At 40.6% G+C, this 19,285-nt stretch overlaps 1 protein-coding gene across 1 annotated transcript; it reads right to left on the bottom strand.

Moving 5' to 3' along the window:
- Positions 1-496: 496 nt before the first annotated feature.
- On the bottom strand, positions 497-18,472 carry arpp19 (cAMP regulated phosphoprotein 19kDa). Its single transcript, NM_001037260.1, has 3 exons — positions 18,400-18,472; positions 11,576-11,698; positions 497-2,114 (listed from the first exon to the last, which is right to left on the bottom strand). The coding sequence occupies exons 1-3, from the start codon at positions 18,457-18,459 to the stop codon at positions 1,944-1,946; spliced, it is 354 nt and encodes a 117-aa protein (NP_001032337.1). The 5' UTR covers positions 18,460-18,472; the 3' UTR covers positions 497-1,943.
- Positions 18,473-19,285: the final 813 nt, after the last annotated feature.

Genomic DNA, 19,285 nt, shown 5'->3' with positions numbered 1-19,285 from the left:
GGATGAGGCTCCAGGCTTCAGTAACATTGTAAATACTAACGCTAACATGGCCTGAATTGAATACAAACATTTTCTAGAAATTTTGACTGTAGGGGGAAGTATATAGTTAATTTAGTTCTGCTTTATCAAATTTAGCTTTTGTATAGAGAAAAGTGAACTTTTACTCTAAAGTAATATTGTTTTGAAACATGTGGGTAACATTTGCAGCCATACTTAAAGAAGGGCCATTCAGTGTCGCAAGAGCGAACACACTAAAGGACAGAAAATGTTGGACATATTTGTGCCATTTAATAAAGATTCCCGCGTCTAAACACGCTCCTTGCACATCTGTATGTTTGCAGTAAGTGCTATTGCCCCTGCCTATTGCACTCTGATGAATAATGCACCTAACTTCATACTGCAGGCACATATGCACGGAGAAAACATCTTTAACAGATCATGTAAAACATCATCAGTATGAAGCATCCACAAAGCCTTCTGAATAAACAGACAAGAATTACAGTTGATATCTTTATTAACAGTATTCATACGTGTTCAGTATATCCAGCATTTTAAATCTTGCTATCAGTTATTAGCTGTTGGACACCAATAAGCACAGCAATATTATACATCTCCAGGGTTCAGTATAGTAAACCATATAATTCTCTTCTAATGTTTTTGTTAAATGTGTCCTAACTCTATATAATAATCATAGAACATTTCTTCTTCTTCTGGTCATATGCTGGTTACTAACATTTATCTTTATATACTGTGGATATCTGGAAATAAGTCTGAATGTGTAGCTAGTGCTGCAGAGTTGTAGATACCCTTCAGGCCACAAATGTATGCTTCTTTTGGCTATAAGCACCATGCATGTCCACAAAGATAATAAAGAATGGAACTAGGGACAAACACATGCAATCATTTCAATTTTGGCATACAAGATAACAATTAGTGGCTCCTCTACAAGCAAGTGATCCAGACACATAAGGATCATTATAACTCAGTTCTTGGATGATGACATTACAGCAGCAGCATGGACTGGCATTCCCTAGCTCACCATGGGATTTCTTGGAAGAACTTTCAAAGCCCTCACACCTATTTATATTTCAAGAGAATATTTAGGGTCATTTATGAATCTGAAATAAAGGCTCTTCTATCTGTAGAAGCTAAAATGTGCTACAGCTTTACATATAGATCTTGTAAACTGTAAAAATTAGTACACTTTTGCAAAAAGGTTGTGCAAAACTATTGTATTTACAAAATGGCACAAAAGTGAATTCAACAGTCTATGCACATGCATACTTCATCCACAGCTTCCACAGAAGGTTCTACATAACTAATTGGAAAACACCAGCTTCAACAGGTCACTTTCATTGTGTACTAGGTTCACGAAAAGTTACAGCAGTGTGAGCAAATATTGCCCAATTCAAATCGTATCGTTAAAGCTGAGAAAGGTTTAAGGCCATTCAAGTTAAAAGGGCAGAGCAATAAAAGGACCCCTTCAGAACCCAGTTTGGATCAGCATGCTTTGCTTTCTTTAGAACAGAATGTGTGGTCTTAACCTCAAGAGAGAAGTCAAAAGGAAAACAAAATTAAATACAAAAACATACTATGGTATGAAAGAAATCAAAGTAAAGCAGACATTAAAATGGTAAAACCCACAGAAGTGTCCATTGCTTAAACCTGTCCTACAAAAAGAGTAAATAGGCAATATGTACATTTTTTTGTTTTCAAGTAGATTACCTTACATTGCTTAAACCAAAACATCAATTTATCAGTGCTTCACTTATAACTAATCTGACACTAAACAGTTTCATCCTAAAAGACAGCAGCTTGCTCTACAACTGCCTGCTAAGCCGTCAGACTGACTATGGTGTAACAAGAGGAGGAGTAGAGAAAAATAGAAAGATTAAAGAAGGAGTAATGGGAATGAGGTGCTTTTATGAAAACAGACAGGTTGGTCAGCCGGCCAGTTTGCTTGCAACAAGAGACGGTTTCCTTTGAGGGAGGTCTTGTGGCGTAGGAATATGATCCCCTGTAACCTCCGTTTTATCAGGTGCGGCAGTTGACAGTTGCTTGTTCTTCATCTTTGCTTTAGCCACATTGTAGTCCCCAGAGTCAAAATATTTTTGCTAAGAAGAGAATGAAGAAATACTTTTTAGTTTGTTTTGGAATACCTTGGGTTTATAGTGCACGGAATCCCATTGCTGTTGGTATAAGATTCCAGATCATAATAAATAACCATGAAAATAGTAGCATTCCACTAAAAAGTAGGTAGCAAGGTTTAACTATCTGCCAGAACATTCTTACCAAACATCACAGTGGCTTAACCATATAAATAAGCAATGCACAAAAATGATCTTTATAAGCTCTTAGGAGCAGTTGTTGACTAAAGGTGGCCATACATGCTAAGTTCTGCTCGCTTGGCGAGGTCGCCAAGCGAGCTGATGTTCTACCGATATCCCCACCTACAGGTGGGCGATATCAGGCTAATTTGGTCATTTCACCCTGGGGCCAAACGATCGAATTAGGCCCGTCGGTTCAGGGAGCGCATCAACTATCTAACAAAAAATCACATCTGCCGATCGAGATCAGGCCAGATATCAGGCAGTCCCATCAGTGCCCATATACGAGCCAATAAGCCGCCAAATCGGTCTAAGGGACTGATACTGGCAGCTAGAATCGGCCCGTGGCCGCCTTTATGTCATTTCACTGTTACTAACCGGCATGAATGTATATACTCCAATGAGTGATTTATAAGCATACTGTTGTGTGCTGGTGTGGGCTAGGCAGTAGCAGTTGTGCTGGAATTAAAGGGAAACAATACCACTAAAATTTGCAGGTCTCTATAAGGCTGATGGCACGCTAGGAGATTAGTCGTCTGCGATAGATCTCCTCCTCTGTGGACTTGCAAAAACAAATGCTTTGCCATTGGCAGTAATGTAAATTGACAGTGAGAAAAACAAAGTGTGCGTATGTTTTTCCAATAGTCATAAGTGGGCATTACTCATGATGGGGGAAAATCATCTGCCAGCGCAGTTTTCCCCTTTTGTCTCATCAGCTATGTTAAACTACTCACACCAAGATTCTACCAAATTACTGGTTAGAAATGATTCCTTTATTTTTTATCCAAACAAATACTGGCACTATTAACGATCCGGTTTGCACCTATTCCTAAGCACATACGTGATATGGAAAAACTGCCGGCCGCAAATTAACAAACTGTCAGTGTGCAAATAAGCACGCTAATAAAAGTTCCTTTATTGGAGTTCAGGAAGAAAATGGCTGATTTGTTAGCTGCAAGTCAGGGGTCACAAAAACTACACTGGGTATACTGTAACATACTCTGCAGAAAATCGATTGGTGCTGTTAAGGAGCAACAACAAAACTAGATGTGAAACTGCGCTGAGCTTTTAAATAGATGTTTTCACAATTTATTTGTAAACTTTACATCATGTCCTTTTACCTAGGGTCATATGAACTGCAAAGATGCTAACAGGACTCATTCAGAACTGTCACCTGCATAACAAATGTTGCTTTTAAATGTGCAGTATGATAAATCAGTCTCAATTTAGCTTAAGCTTATTTGCACGACGATTGCTTTACAGAACAGTTGTAAACAGCAATCTTGCAAAACAGCACAGGTAATGTTTTTTGTGCCACCCTAGCACTTTTTCTATATACGGATATATTTTTAAAGCAGATGCTGAACTGTAGTATAGGAAAGGAAATAAAAGGATCTTAAAGCCTTTTAACAACTTTCTCTGCTTAGTTAGCTCACTACACTTGCTGAGAATTTATTGGACAAGTTATCAGTTTGGTAGGAAAGATCATACTCAAGATCAGCATTTTGGGGTTAAAACATAAAAAGGACTTTGATGCTACTGAGCAAAACAATTCATATAAAGGGAAGAAGCACAATATATCCTAGTGTAGACTTTGCCTAAAGGTGGCCATACACGGTAAAGATACACAGGCAGACAAATCCACCAAATGACAGCATATCTAGGAACTTTTCATCAAAAAATCAGTCAGAAAATCAATTGGGCAGGTTTAACCTTTTTAGTGCCACAGGACGTAGAATCTACGTCCTGTGTATCAAAGGACCAAAGTGCCACAGAACGTAGATTCTACGTCCTGCTGCACTTCCGGTTTTGGGAGCGGAGGAATGGCTTTTCAAGCCATTCCTTCGCTCCCCACTCGTTCCCCAGCCTCCAGACAACAGTCAGAGGTGGGGAACGAGTGGCCCCTGGGTAGCGATTGCCCAGGGGCCCCATGATACATACCTGCCATCCACGTGGCTTTCTGTGCAGCTCCTCTCCCTTCCGCAGCTTCCCCCTCTGGCCCCCCTGCTTCCTGACACGCCCCCTCACATGATCTACTGCTGCTGGGCCAGATCGAGTTTCTCCTGCAGATCCTGATCTTCTAGACCCCAAGTAAGTGGCAAATACACACACAAACACACAATCACACATTTATTACACAAATACACACTTATACTCACACTTACACCCACACACATGCATTTTTGGGAGGTTTTCAAACATTTATCACTTACAGCACTTAGAGAAACTCACACTTGCTTGCACACTCGCACACATGCACACAAAACACATTTTACACACATGTACACACACACTTACACACTTATGTAATTTTGTAATTATTTTTTTTTTTCTAATCGCATCGTTTTTATTCTTGCCTGAAAAAAATGTTTTATTGCCATTGCGGATAGTGTATTCGCTAACCGCACTGCGCAATACCTTTTGTGTATTATTTTGGTGTTTCTACTACATTTTCTGTGATTTTGGTGGATTTTTGGGTATTTTACTGCATGTTTAGCCATTTTATAGCATTTTCAGTTATGCATAGTTGTTGTTTGCTTGACTTTGTCTGTAAAACTTATTTGCCCTAGCCAAAATACTCAAACGGTTATTCTGCCCGCAGATATTATTAGGCAAAAAAAAAAAAAAATGATTTTAGTGATTTTTTTTATCTTTATCAATTTTATTGCTTTTTACATTGTTCTTTGTTACTTGTCTTTGCACATGGACATTTTGTCTGCTGTATTTCAATTTGGCATCCTCTGTACCCCACATAGTTTGGTAAATCTATTCATATTGGGCATCAAACTGTTCAGTAGACTAGTGGCGTTCATACTTAGAGTGTTTTATGTTGGTACGTTACTAAATGTGGGGTACATAATGGGGCAACATGCAAGCTTTGTGACGATTTTCAGAAATGTCACAAAAACAGTTCTGTTTAGCATAGCTTTGTAATTTGGTAGTTTGCAGTAGAAAGTTTTATTTACCCATTTTTGTTTTGTCAGAATGTGTACTTTCGGAAAATATATGGGTTTCTAGGGTGTCTTTACTGTTAGGTGGTCGTATGGCACATAATACACATACCGGGTGCAAAAACTGCATGAGCCGAAGCATCTTATGTGAAAATTCATATGCACTATTTTTACTTGGGTGCCCCTGTACCCCACATAGTTTGGTAAATCTATGCATATAGGGCATCAAACTGTTCAGTAGACCCCTGGCGTTCATATTTAGAATGTTTTATGTTGATACGGTACAAAATGTGGGGGTACATAATGGGGTAAAATGCAAGCTTTGTGACAATTTTCAGAAATGTCATAAAAACCGTTCTGTTTAGCATAGCTTTGTAGTTTGGTAGTTTGTAGTAGAAAGATGTATTTACCCATTTTTGTTTTGTCAGAATGTGTACTTTCGGAAAATATATGGTTTTCTAGGGTCTCCTTACTGTTAGGTGGTCGTATGGCACATAATACACATACCGGGTGCAAAAACTGCATGAGCCGAAGCATCTTATGTGAAAATTCATATGCACTATTTTTACTTGGGTGCCCCTGTACCCCACATAGTTTGGTAAATCTATGCATATAGGGCATCAAACTATTCAGTAGACCCCTGGCGTTCATATTTAGAATGTTTTATGTTGATACGGTACAAAATGTGGGGGTACATAATGGGGTAAAATGCAAGCTTTGTGACAATTTTCAGAAATGTCATAAAAACCGTTCTGTTTAGCATAGCTTTGTAGTTTGGTAGTTTGTAGTAGAAAGATGTATTTACCCATTTTTGTTTTGTCAGAATGTGTACTTTCGGAAAATATATGGTTTTCTAGGGTCTCCTTACTGTTAGGTGGTCGTATGGCACATAATACACATACCGGGTGCAAAAACTGCATGAGCCGAAGCATCTTATGTGAAAATTCATATGCACTATTTTTACTTGGGTGCCCCTGTACCCCACATAGTTTGGTAAATCTATGCATATAGGGCATCAAACTGTTCAGTAGACCCCTGGCGTTCATATTTAGAATGTTTTATGTTGATACGGTACAAAATGTGGGGGTAAATAATGGGGTAAAATGCAAGCTTTGTGACAATTTTCAGAAATGTCATAAAAACCGTTCTGTTTAGCATAGCTTTGTAGTTTGGTAGTTTGTAGTAGAAAGATGTATTTACCCATTTTTGTTTTGTCAGAATGTGTACTTTCAGAAAATATATGGTTTTCTAGGGTCTCCTTACTGTTAGGTGGTCGTATGGCACATAATACACATACCGGGTGCAAAAACTGCATGAGCCGAAGCATCTTATGTGAAAATTCATATGCACTATTTTTACTTGGGTGCCCCTGTACCCCACATAGTTTGGTAAATCTATGCATATAGGGCATCAAACTGTTCAGTAGACCCCTGGCGTTCATATTTAGAATGTTTTATGTTGATACGGTACAAAATGTGGGGTACATAATGGGGTAAAATGCAAGCTTTGTGACAATTTTCAGAAATGTCAAAAAAATCGTTCTGTTTAGCATAGCTTTGTAGTTTGGTAGTTTGCAGTAGAAAGATGTATTTACCCATTTTTGTTTTGTCAGATTGTGTACTTTCGGAAAATGTATAATTTTCTAGGGTCTCCTTACTGTTAGGGGGTCTTATGCCGCATAATGCACATGCCGGTAGCTTATATTGCAGTGTATACACTTTGTATGCACTAACTTCCTTTTGGGGTCTCTAAATGCCAGATACATCAGTGATCCTATGCACAATGGGCATCAAACTGTTCAGCGGACCCTTGGTTTTCATATTTAGGGTGTGTTTTCTTCGTACCTAATGTTATGTGGGAGATATGGTGCTTGAAAGTGGAAGATTTGATGTGATTTTCAGGTATTTCACCAAAACTAGCAATTTTGGGAAAGTACTGCGACTCTGTAGTTTGGAGTAGAAAGACATGGGTACCAATTTTGAATTCGCCCGAATGTGTACTTTCCAAAAATATATGGTTTTGGGGGGTCAATGTATTTTTGTGTGTTTTTACCCCACAGAAAATGCAGTAATCGTGTTGAATTTTCAGTAGCTAAAGAGACCTCTGGGGCAATCTCTATGCACTGACGTCCTTATGGGGTCTCTAAATGCCAGATACAGTGCTGATCCTATGCACAATGGGCATCAAACTGTTCAGCGGACCCTTGGCTTTCATATTTGAGGGTGTGTTTTCTTGGTACCTAATGTTATGTGGGAGATATGGTGCTTGAAACTGGAAGATTTGATGTGATTTTCAGGTATTTCACCAAAACTAGCAATTTTGGGAAAGCACTGCGACTCTGTAGTTTGGAGTAGAAAGACATGGGTACCAATTTTGAATTCGCCCGAATGTGTACTTTCCAAAAATATATGGTTTTGGGGGGTCAATGTATTTTTGTGTGTTTTTACCCCACAGAAAATGCAGTAATCGTGTTGAATTTTCAGTAGCTAAAGAGACCTCTGGGGCAATCTCTATGCACTGACATCCTTATGGGGTCTCTAAATGCCAGATACAGTGCTGATCCTATGCACAATGGGCATCAAACTGTTCAGCGGACCCTTGGCTTTCATATTTAGGGTGTGTTTTCTTGGTACCTAATGTTATGTGGGAGATATGGTGCTTGAAAGTGGAAGATTTGATGTGATTTTCAGGTATTTCACCAAAACTAGCAATTTTGGGAAAGCACTGCGACTCTGTAGTTTGGAGTAGAAAGACATGGGTACCAATTTTGAATTCGCCCGAATGTGTACTTTCCAAAAATATATGGTTTTAGGGGGTCAATGTATTTTTTTGTGTTTTTACCCCACAGAAAATGCAGTAAACGTGTTGAATTTTCAGTAGCTAAAGAGACCTCTGGGGCAATCTCTATGCACTGACGTCCTTATGGGGTCTCTAAATGCCAGATACAGTGCTGATCCTATGCACAATGGGCATCAAACTGTTCAGCGGACCCTAGGCTTTCATATTTCGGGTGTGTTTTCTTGGTACCTAATGTTATGTGGGAGATAAGGTGCTTGAAAGTGGAAGATTTGATGTGTTTTTCAGGTATTTCACCAAAACTAGCAATTTTGGGAAAGCACTGCGACTCTGTAGTTTGGAGTAGAAAGACATGGGTACCAATTTTGAATTCGCCCGAATGTGTACTTTCCAAAAATATATGGTTTTGGGGGGTCAATGTATTTTTTTGTGTTTTTACCCCACAGAAAATGCAGTAAACGTGTTGAATTTTCAGTAGCTAAAGAGACCTCTCGGGCAATCTCTATGCACTGACATCCTTATGGGGTCTCTAAATGCCAGATACAGTGCTGATCCTATGCACAATGGGCATCAAACTGTTCAGCGGACCCTTGGCTTTCATATTTAGGGTGTGTTTTCTTGGTACCTAATGTTATGTGGGAGATATGGTGCTTGAAAGTGGAAGATTTGATGTGATTTTCAGGTATTTCACCACAACTAGCAATTTTGGGAAAGCACTGCGACTCTGTAGTTTGGAGTAGAAAGACATGGGTACCAATTTTGAATTCGCCCGAATGTGTACTTTCCAAAAATATATGGTTTTGGGGGGTCAATGTATTTTTTTGTGTTTTTACCCCACAGAAAATGCAGTAAACGTGTTGAATTTTCAGTAGCTAAAGAGACCTCTGGGGCAATCTCTATGCACTGACGTCCTTATGGGGTCTCTAAATGCCAGATACAGTGCTGATCCTATGCACAATGGGCATCAAACTGTTCAGCGGACCCTAGGCTTTCATATTTCGGGTGTGTTTTCTTGGTAGCTAATGTTATGTGGAAGATAAGGTGCTTGAAAGTGGAAGATTTGATGTGATTTTCAGGTATTTCACCAAAACTAGCAATTTTGGGAAAGCACTGCGACTCTGTAGTTTGGAGTAGAATGACATGGGTACCAATTTTGAATTTGCCCGAATGTGTACTTTCCAAAAATATATGGTTTTGGGGGGGTCAATGTATTTTTTTTGTGTTTTTACCCCACAGAAAATGCAGTAAACGTGTTGAATTTTCAGTAGCTAAAGAGACCTCTGGGGCAATCTCTATGCACGGACGTCCTTATGGGGTCTCTAAATGCCAGATACAGTGCTGATCCTATGCACAATGGGCATCAAACTGTTCAGCGGACCCTAGGCTTTCATATTTTGGGTGTGTTTTCTTGGTACCTAATGTTATGTGGGAGATATGGTGCTTGAAACTGGAAGATTTGATGTGATTTTCAGGTATTTCACCAAAACTAGCAATTTTGGGAAAGCACTGCGACTCTGTAGTTTGGAGTAGAATGACATGGGTACCAATTTTGAATTCGCCCGAATGTGTACTTTCCAAAAATATATGGTTTTGGGGGGTCAATGTATTTTTTTGGGTTTTTACCCCACAGAAAATGCAGTAAACGTATTGAATTTTCAGTAGCTAAAGAGATCTCCTGGGCAATTTGTATGCACTAACTTCCTTATGGGGTCTCTAAATGCCAGATACATTGGTGTTCCTATGCACAATGGGCATCAAACTGTTCAGCGGACCCTTGGCTTTCATATTTAGGGTGTGTTCTTTTGGTACCTAATGTTATGTGGGAGATAAGGTGCTTGAAAGTGGAAGATTTGATGTGATTTTTAGGTATTTCATCAAAACTGGCAATTTTGGGAAAGAATTGCGACTCAGTAGTTTGGAGTAGAAAGACATGGGTACCAATTTTGAATTCGTCCGAATGTGTACTTTCCAAAAATATATGATTTTGGGGGGTCAATGTATTTTTTTGTGTTTTTACCCTACAGAAAATGCAGTAAATGTGTTGAATTTTCAGTAGCTAAAGAGATCTCCTGGGCAATTTGTATGTACTAACTTCCTTTTGGGGTCTCTAAATTCCAGATACATCGGTGATCCTATGCACAATGGGCATCAAACTGTTCAGTGGACCCCTGGCTTTCATATTTAGGGTGTTTTTTCTTCGTACCTAATGTTATGTGGGAGATAAGGTGCTTGAAAATGGAAGATTTGAGGTGATTTTTTAGAATTTTCATAATTTTTTATAGAAAATGCTAAATTCAGTAAAGCATTGCCGTTTGGTACTTAGGAGTTGGAAGACATAGTTACCCATTTCGGATTCGTCAGAATGTGTAGTTTTCAAAAATGTATGGTTTCCTGGGGTAAACCTAATGTTCCAGGATTTTTGGCTTTGGAATGTAAAGTATGCCGTATTCTGCTGTAATGCTTTGAAAATTTAGTAATTTACTGCTGGGAGTTTTTGATCTATAGAAGTCAGAAATCTCAATAAAACTATACATATCAGGTATTGGCACGTTCGGGAGACATGAGGCTTTCCAAATCAGTTGAATTTTTGTCCATAAAATAAAATGTGTTTCTGGTAGAAATCCTTATATCATGAAAAATAGCATTTTTTCTTTTTTTTTTTGTATTTCAAGCTCTAAATCTTGTTCCAGAAGTGGAAATACACAAAAACTCAGGTAGATTTGGAAAGCTCAGGTTCTCCTGAAAAAAACAATATATAGTTTGCCTACCTAAACTTAACCCTGCCCCCAGTAAAAGCCCCTACATTGAGAGAGCACAGAATGTTCACAAAACGTCTGGCACTGGGGGGAACTGAAATGACGAATTCGGCTGGCACTTAAAGGGTTAAAAATTTGTTGTTGGCAATTAAATTTGCCCAGTTTTCCTAGCTTCAGCTAGACAATATCGTTCCAAATGGTCTTTCATTGATAGACAAATCATACTTTTCAACAATTGTTTCAGGATAAGCTTGGCCCTACAATAACTAAAAGATCTTTTAAAAAAAGTGCATGGTCATCTTAAGGGCAGCTGGGACATTATTCGCCCCACAACAAATCTTCGTTGTTGCGGGCGACTAATCTCCCAGCAATGCCATCCCACCGGATAGAATGTAAATTGCCTGTGGGATGGTATATGCGTCACTGCAATGTCCCAAAGTTTTGTCTCAAGACAACTTTGGGACATCGCAGTAACGCAAATGCCATCCCACCGGCGAATTTACATTCTAGCTGGTGGGAAGGCATTGCAGGGAGATTAGTCACCCACGACAACAAAGATTTGTCGCGGGGCGACTAATATTCCCGTGTGCCACTACCCTAAGAGAATTTAATAGGTAGCAGAACCCACAGCACAACTTTCAGGGGACATCGTGAATGTGGAAATTCATGGGCGTGGAAGCGCCAAATGGGAACTGAATGCACCTTTAAATGTGAGTTGCAAAGTTGAATATTTACTTTTACTTACACCTTTCTGAAGTCTCTTCCTCAGAAAATCAGAGCCTCCAGGTTTGGGACCGAGGTTAGGATACCTTGCTTTTAACTTAATCTCCTCTGACTTCTCAGGACTGATGACTTTGTCATCCATTTCCTTTAAAGGAAAAAAAAAAGGATTGTAACTGACTGGTAGAATAACACAGACAAGTATTAGATATTCGGGAGTACTCAGTAGCCCCAGATCTAACACTGATCACACAAAAGCCCTGTCCGTACAGCTGGGGCTGAAGGGGCACTGCTAGACTAAGGCAGTGGATACAGTTTATACCTGTTCACCAGGCCATCAGTACTGCATCACTCCCCAGCCAATTATACTGTATGTACAAAGCAGCACTGAGACATTAAAATTAAAAAAAAAAAAAAAAAGGGTCAGAATTTAGTACTCAGAGATGACGAACGGCTAAGGAGCAAAAAACAAAACCTGTCTTGCGTTATATGGACATTTAGAACATGTCAACTACAGCAGTGTGAGCAGACCTTTATGAGTACAGAGGAAACAAAAAACACATTAGAATGCATCAGATATTGATGCCTTATACAAATGCAGAAGTGTGTGTACTGGTCAATTAAATAAGCAGTGTCAGTGTCTTCACTAATAAGAAATAATGCTTTTGGGTGACAGAATTAGAAAAAGAAACTGCAAGAAAGGGGTTCATGGGAATGGGTAAATAAAAATAAGAAAACTTGCCAAAGGACCTGTAGTGCAGCAAAAAACCCTTTATCATATAGATGCCATGAAGCTGTCTCAGGCAATGGATCTCAGGGTATGCATGGAACCAGTTTAAAAAGTGCTGGGAAATTTGCTATATAAAATCACGCTTTAATCAGAGCCCACATATCATTAGGACACGTACCAAGAATTTCATCCAAACCAATTGGTAAGGAGAACAGAGTTTTCACATTTTATGTGAAATCATGAGCAACTTAGATCTGTAACAAATATACATGGATTAGATATTTAAAGGATACCATTTAGTTAGTACAATAATTTATTTAGCTTTAATTGTTTCCAAATGCTTTGCTGTACTAATTAACTTTCCTACTTAGGGCTCTGGCACACGGGGGAGATTAGTCGCCCGCGACAAAACTCCCTGTTCGCGGGCGACTAATCTCCCCGAGTTGCCTACCCCTGCCATCCCACCGGCGAACATGTAAGTCGCCGGCAGGATGGCAGACGCGGCGGCGCGATTTCGCGCAAATCGCCGAAAAAGACTCGCGAAGAGTGGGCGTGTCCTAACGGTCCCTGCCAGAAGCACAGTAGGAGGGGGAGAGCCAATCACAGCCCTGCACTCTCACAAGCACAGACAGGCTTCAGTTCCCTATCAGGTCAGCCTAGCTGCTGATTGGTTCCTGTCCTACAGTGCAGTGTATGGAGGGCCGCCGGCTCCCCTGCACATCCAGAGAATTCAGGCAGCAGGAAGTGGAACAGATGGGCGGGGCTAGTGGGGGTTTTGTGGAATTTCTCAATAAGTCAGTCAGAAAAACTACTTTTTTTAAGCACAATCATTCTATATCTAGAGGAGTATAATTCCCTGGTACATTCATAATTTTTATAGGATATGTATCCTTTAAATTAAGTTTTAGTAAAATGTAGACAGTGATATCCTGAGACAATTTACAGTTGGTCTACACTTATTGTGTTTTTTGTAATTATTTAGCTTGTTTGGCAGATCTCAAGTTGGAATTTTAAAAGGTATCTGGTTGTTAGAGTCTAATTTACCCTAGCAACCAGGAATTGGTTTACATAATAGACTGAAATGTGAATATAAGAGGGCTGAACAGAAAGTTTTGTAGGGACTCATAGGGTTAATATGCCCCTATGACTTTAAACCCTACAACTTTCTTAGTTTATGCTGTTACTGGGCAAAGACCCATGTATCAGTTTATCCTTTGGCTTATGCCTTATTGGTTATTTGGGTTGACCACACCTCTTGCACTCTCATATAGTGTTTAGCAGGAGGGTGTGTCTTCCTCTTTGGCTGCCTCTGTGTCTCAGGGGAAGGTCCACTGAGCCTGGGACCAACAGGGCCCCATTAAAGCCATACTTTACCCTAGAGTCACCACAGGGACCCCATGAATGAGGACCAGTTAGATAGTTACTCTTGTAGAGCACTTTCTAGGAAAGTGAGATAGAGAGGGAAGGAAGCAAGAGCAGTTTCAGCTCCACCAAGAAAAGTAGCTGAAAGTACCCTTCCATACAGGCACTGTTGCCTTATCATAGGGCCACAGTTAAGACATAGGTGACAGGCAGTATCTAAAACCTGATCCACAGTTGGATGTAGGACTCTTAAAGGTAGAGGTATTCAACCTGAGAACTGAGGTATCTATCCTGACTGCTTCAAAAGGGGTACCAGGCTGACCAGGTGTATTTACCCAGCCCAGACTCTACAGGAAGTAGGATAAATCGGTGAGCATCCTCTCTTTGCTGTACTCAGGGAGTACTATCATATAACCTCTGTATGTGAGTATATTGCAATAACCCTGCATAGTTCTAGTGATCAACTGCAAGAACCTTCTGGCGTCCATTTCTGCTATTCTGCTCTGCACACAGCTACAGATAGTTGTAGCTATGCTACACCCCTGGTTACTTCCATTTAGAAAAGGCCCATCCCAAAGGACTGAGTTGCATGTACCCCATGCTCTTAACCTATACCAGCCGTGTTTCGACTGTTTTACAGCCAAATAGGGTTACAGTATTAAAGGGTTTGTTAACTTTTGAATTAACTAATCGGATGTAGAGCAGGGATCCCAAACCTTTTAACGGTGAGCCACAGTTAAATGTAAAAAGTATTAGGGAACAACACAAGTATGAAAAAAGTTTCTTGGGGTGTGGTAAATATGGGCTGTGATCGGCTATTTTGTAGTCCCTTTGTGGACTGGCAGCCTGCTGGAGGCTCTGGTTGGCAGTGCACTTGTTTCTATGCAACAAATACTAGCCTTCAAACCAGAAATTCATTAAGCACATACTTTGAGACCACTGGAAGCAACATCGGGGATCAGTGATGTAGAGAGACAATTTTCTGAGACAATTTGCAATTGGTCTTCAGTTTTTATTATTTGCGGCGTTTGTTTTGTTATTTTAACAGCTGTCCAGTGGGATTTCAGCAGCTAACTGGTTGGTATGGTCCAAGTTACCTTTCAAGACCAGTTGAAAGATTAAAATTTTACTTCTGAAAGTTATACACAATTTGGCTAGTAGAGTCTGTGACCTACACAGGAAAGAGGAAGAATGCCGCCAATAATTCAAACAATTATTTTAAAAACTTGATAAATGTAATTGATTATTGAAACCATTCTTATATTGCTCACACAACAATCCTTAAACAGTACTACAAGATTTCTCTTTCTCCACCATAACAACACATTTACCATGTTTCCCTGTCAAGCAAACAATTATGTAAAAAAAAAACAAAAAAAACACTCTGCTTTGCTTTAAGTGAAGGAAATTTTCTGATTATCACACTGCATAAGGGCTGTGGCACACGGGGAGATTAGTCGCCGTGCCTCTCGAGGCAACTTCGGCAAATCCCCGCGCCGCGTATGCCATCCCATCGGCGATTTACATTTTAGCCGGTGGGATGGCATTTCTGGAGATTAGTCGCCTGTGACAAGGGAGATTTGACGCACGGCGACTAATCTCCCCGTGTGCCACAGCCCTTACATGCAGTGTGGGATGGCATTTCGGGGAGATTTGTTGCACGGCGACTAATCTCCCCGTGTGCCACAGCCCTAAAAGGCCATTTAATAAGCCTAGACATGTGTCAGCACTAAAGATGGGGTTGATCTACCTCTATAAAGGATGAAGACACACGGTACAAAAATAGATAGCACTGATAACTTACTGAAAATTGTTTCTACGTGTTTTTTAGCAGAGGCAATTCTCAGTATTGCCTATGGCAGGGTATTTTCTGGAGTTCAGTAGCCGTGACAAGTAGCTGCTACTAAGTAGCTCCGTGTGTCTTCATCCTAATAAGCTAGTGCAGCAGGAATTCACAAAACGGCTGCCTTTTTTTCAGAAAATATGGCCACAATGGGCACTGTCCAATGACGTATGTGAATTGAGGTATCTAATTTTTGAGCAAAGCCCTATGCAGAACATTATATATATTTTTCTAAACATGTTAATGAAAATGAAATGAACAAAAACCCTCCTAAAGGGCATTTTTGCATCTATCTCAGGTTAGAACTAGTAACACCAAAACAAATTTTAAAATGTGTATATCTTTAGTTATAACATACTGGAACAAACTCTGTGTTTGCTAAATGATAACTGAACTTTTAAAACAGTTTGCAGCTGCTGGATAAACAGATACAAACTAAATAAGCCTTTTAACAGCTTGTTACTCTCATTGGGCATAAGTGCCAAATGATAATTCAGCTGTGCTATTACATGGCATGCAGAAGTAAATTATATGGAATAGTAAATAAGGCAGTAAAAATGGAAAGTCTGCCAAAAGGGAAATGAAGTACCCTTTTTAATTGCTGCAGTTTAGGTGGGGCAATCATGCTGGAGCTGGAATTATGCTTGGCCCGAAGAAGATTAAAGCGCATTTCATATTATCACTGCTGCATCCGAGTTGAGAGAGGATTCCATCAAGCAGAAATCCAAGGCATGATCAGCAACTATTTGAGGTCACGTTTTGCAAGGTTACAGCTTGCAGACACTGACGCAGCTTTCACTGACTTTCTGATAAAATCAATTTTTACTCTGACACGGGCAGTGAATTAAAGCGGTCAGATATACAATTTCCCCTCTATTATTGATCAACGTTACTTACATTTTACCAAATATCCAAAATCTTGACCCAGTTGGGAGTTTCTTAGAGAGACACATTCAGCACATAGGTCATTGCTGTCTAACCAGTGGCCTGCATTAGTACTGTTCATTTTTTCTATGCAATGGACAGATTAGTGCGCTCACTGTATATCTGAGGGACAGATTATTGTGATGATGATGATGCCATACACAGAAGCCGATTGAGATCTTGAGCAGGCTGGCGGTCAAACAAATTCCTTAAAGAGCCAAATCAGGCCTTAATTTAAAAACCTGGCCAAGAAAATAAACATAATGACTAAGTATTTGTTAAGGGTGTGCCTCCACGAAAACCTTGTACCCCCAAACAAAAAGCCCTATGCTGGAAAGCTGCTCTCTAATGAAGACAATATTTAGAAAAACGTGGTGGAGAGGCCACGAACGGAGTAAGAGATGAAGCTCATGTAATACTGAACATTTCCAATACAAACTATAAAAACTCCAATGCTTTACAGGTGTATCAGTTAACACTAATACTAGTTTATGGAGTATGTATTTGAACAAATTGCCTTCAGTCATGCATGTGCTGAGCGGGCAAGTACTGGAAAAATAAGGAGTGGGAGATGGAGACAGAGACAAAAGAAGCAAAAAACCAAATGCAAACAAAAAGAGCAAATGCAAGGAATTGCTGGTGACCCTGGCACAGAATGTGCAAGTAAAGCTGGTCATATACATGCAATATGATTGTATGAACAATGTTTCGTACCATGTGTGAGCTCCAAATAATCATACCAACAATTTTCGTTCCACGCCGGTCATATGGTCAATTGGACACATTAGAAAATTTGATGGATTACAATTAAATCTTTGCACGTATTGCCTATCAGACAATATACTTCTTTTCCTGAGCCAATACTATTGCAAGTGCTACAATTTTCTGTCAGTTAATAGTCAGAATGTCATCTGATTTATTTTTCTAACTTTAATCCTACAATTTAAACCGAATGGAAGCAGCTGGAGTAAAAAAATAAATATATAAACAAACAAAAAAAACAGTGCAAAATATACACAAAAAAACAGTGGGCCTATAGAATAAGACACACTGAATGAGATACTTGTCTTTCCTGCAACAAAGACAGAGAAGCACTGGCAACTTGGTAGCCTTTAGGAAGAAATAAGCATTTGTATATTTACTGCAGGAGACAGAAGGGAGGCAATTGTATAACAGACATTAAACACTGGAGAGATGGGGAACCCCGGCACAAGACTCCAGTTCAATAGGAACTGAAGCTCAATTACTAAAACAAGGAAAAATTTGCCCTATTAGGTAACCCAAGGCAACCAATCAAATGTGTTTTTAATTGTTCATCCTAAAGCTGTCTGGGGAAAAAAAGTTACTCACTGATTGGTTGCTATAGGCTACTGCCCAGGTGCAAACTTTGCCCAGTATCATTAAATGCACAAGTGGGGTTCCGGCCACAAGAGAGGAGACTGGAGCTTAGCACAAAAGAAAGGGTGGATCCTTGGCACAAGAGACAGGGGCAAAGTATCTGTGGCACATGTGAGAGGGGGGAAAAGCAAGAAGAGCTGGTTATAGGCACCTTGAGCAGGAAGCAGAGAATTGGGTATAAAGGAATAGGTGGCAAGTACTGATCCACTAGTCTTGGCATGCGGCAGGGGCTTCTTGGTACAAGAGACTGCTTGGGCTGCTCACTCGGTGTAAGAGATATGGGGCTAAAGGAGGGTTATTAAAGCAAGTGATCCGTGGCACAAGTGAGGGTGGGGTCCTCGGAACAAGCGGCACAGGCTTGGGGGGCTTGGCACATGGCACAGACAGCGTGAGGGCACGCACGGCAGCAGCCAGGGAAAGCAGTCACATTGCACAAACCAGAGAATGTCGGGGCAGCCCAGGCGAGAGATAGCCCAGGGTGGAATCATGGCACTCATGAGGCGAATCAAAGAAAAACGCGCTCACACGCTGCCTTTTAATTCTGAGTCGCTCATCCATCTCTGTCCCTTCTCCACAGAAGCAAATCACTCACCTTCTGCTCTTCCGCCGAGCTTTCCTCCGGGGCCCTGCTCTCCTGATTATCTCCAGACATGGTGGAGTACTCGCCGTTGCCTCTCAGCTCTGTCTGTCCCGGATCTCCCTGGAAGCTCCTCCTATAGAAAGATGGCGGAGAGGCCGTTGCGTTACTTTCACGCTTTACACTACGTCACACGATGCGCAGGGAATCCTCAGGCCCAGAGTAGAGCAGAGTCCTGACCTCAGGGAGACTCGGCGCAAAGCATTGTGGGGAAGCTGTCACAGCTCTCTGTTTCCTAGCCATGTGCTAGCTAACATGCCTGGGGTAACATGCCAGCTCACCCAACCTGTCCCTTTCCCTGAAATCAGAATTATGTGTAAAATAAATGAATGTTCTGCGTATTTGCTATTATCTGAGCTACATGTTTCGAATCGCGTTTGCAGAAAATATTCCAATTTGTGCTGACTGCTGGGAAACAGCTGCTTTAATCGTCCAGGAATAGTGCATCTGCCGAGGGGCCATGGATCAGCAAGCTTTTCTGTAACAATGTTTTAGAAAATGTAGTGGCTTTACTAAAAGAAACAGAAAAGTAACTTGTTAATAAAATGGATGTGCGCTTTAAATGTAACATGTTTTAATGCATTATTTTTTGTTTCTTTTATTTTATCATAATTAGGGGAGGAGGGCAGCAAGGGAGTGACGGGAAGCACAGGCAGAGATCAGGTCTGGGTCTGAATGCAGGGTCGGACTGAGGGGGTGTAGGGCCCACTGGGGCTGCCCAGGGGCCTTGCAGGTGCCCCCGCCCAGCTGCAGGGGCTGAATACCCTTAAGGTTCTTTCGTTTCATTGGTTGGACGAAAGATCTTTCCCACCCTCCACTTAAGGTGGCCACACACGTGGCG

Source organism: Xenopus tropicalis, chromosome 3 (genome assembly GCF_000004195.4).
Source record: "Xenopus tropicalis strain Nigerian chromosome 3, UCB_Xtro_10.0, whole genome shotgun sequence".
Taxonomy (NCBI): Eukaryota; Metazoa; Chordata; class Amphibia; order Anura; family Pipidae; genus Xenopus; species Xenopus tropicalis.
This window is presented reverse-complemented; position numbering and strand designations above follow the sequence as displayed.

Excerpts from the sequence above, each read along its gene's own strand:
- arpp19 (NM_001037260.1), bottom strand. The coding sequence starts at position 18,459 with ATGTCTGGAGATAATCAGGAGAGCAGGGCCCCGGAGGAAAGCTCGGCG. Across the intron at positions 11,699-18,399 it reads GCTCGGCGGAAGAGCAGAAG|GAAATGGATGACAAAGTCAT; the intron begins GTGAGTGATTTG and ends TTTCCTTTAAAG. Across the intron at positions 2,115-11,575 it reads GGAAGAGACTTCAGAAAGGT|CAAAAATATTTTGACTCTGG; the intron begins GTAAGTAAAAGT and ends TTCTCTTCTTAG.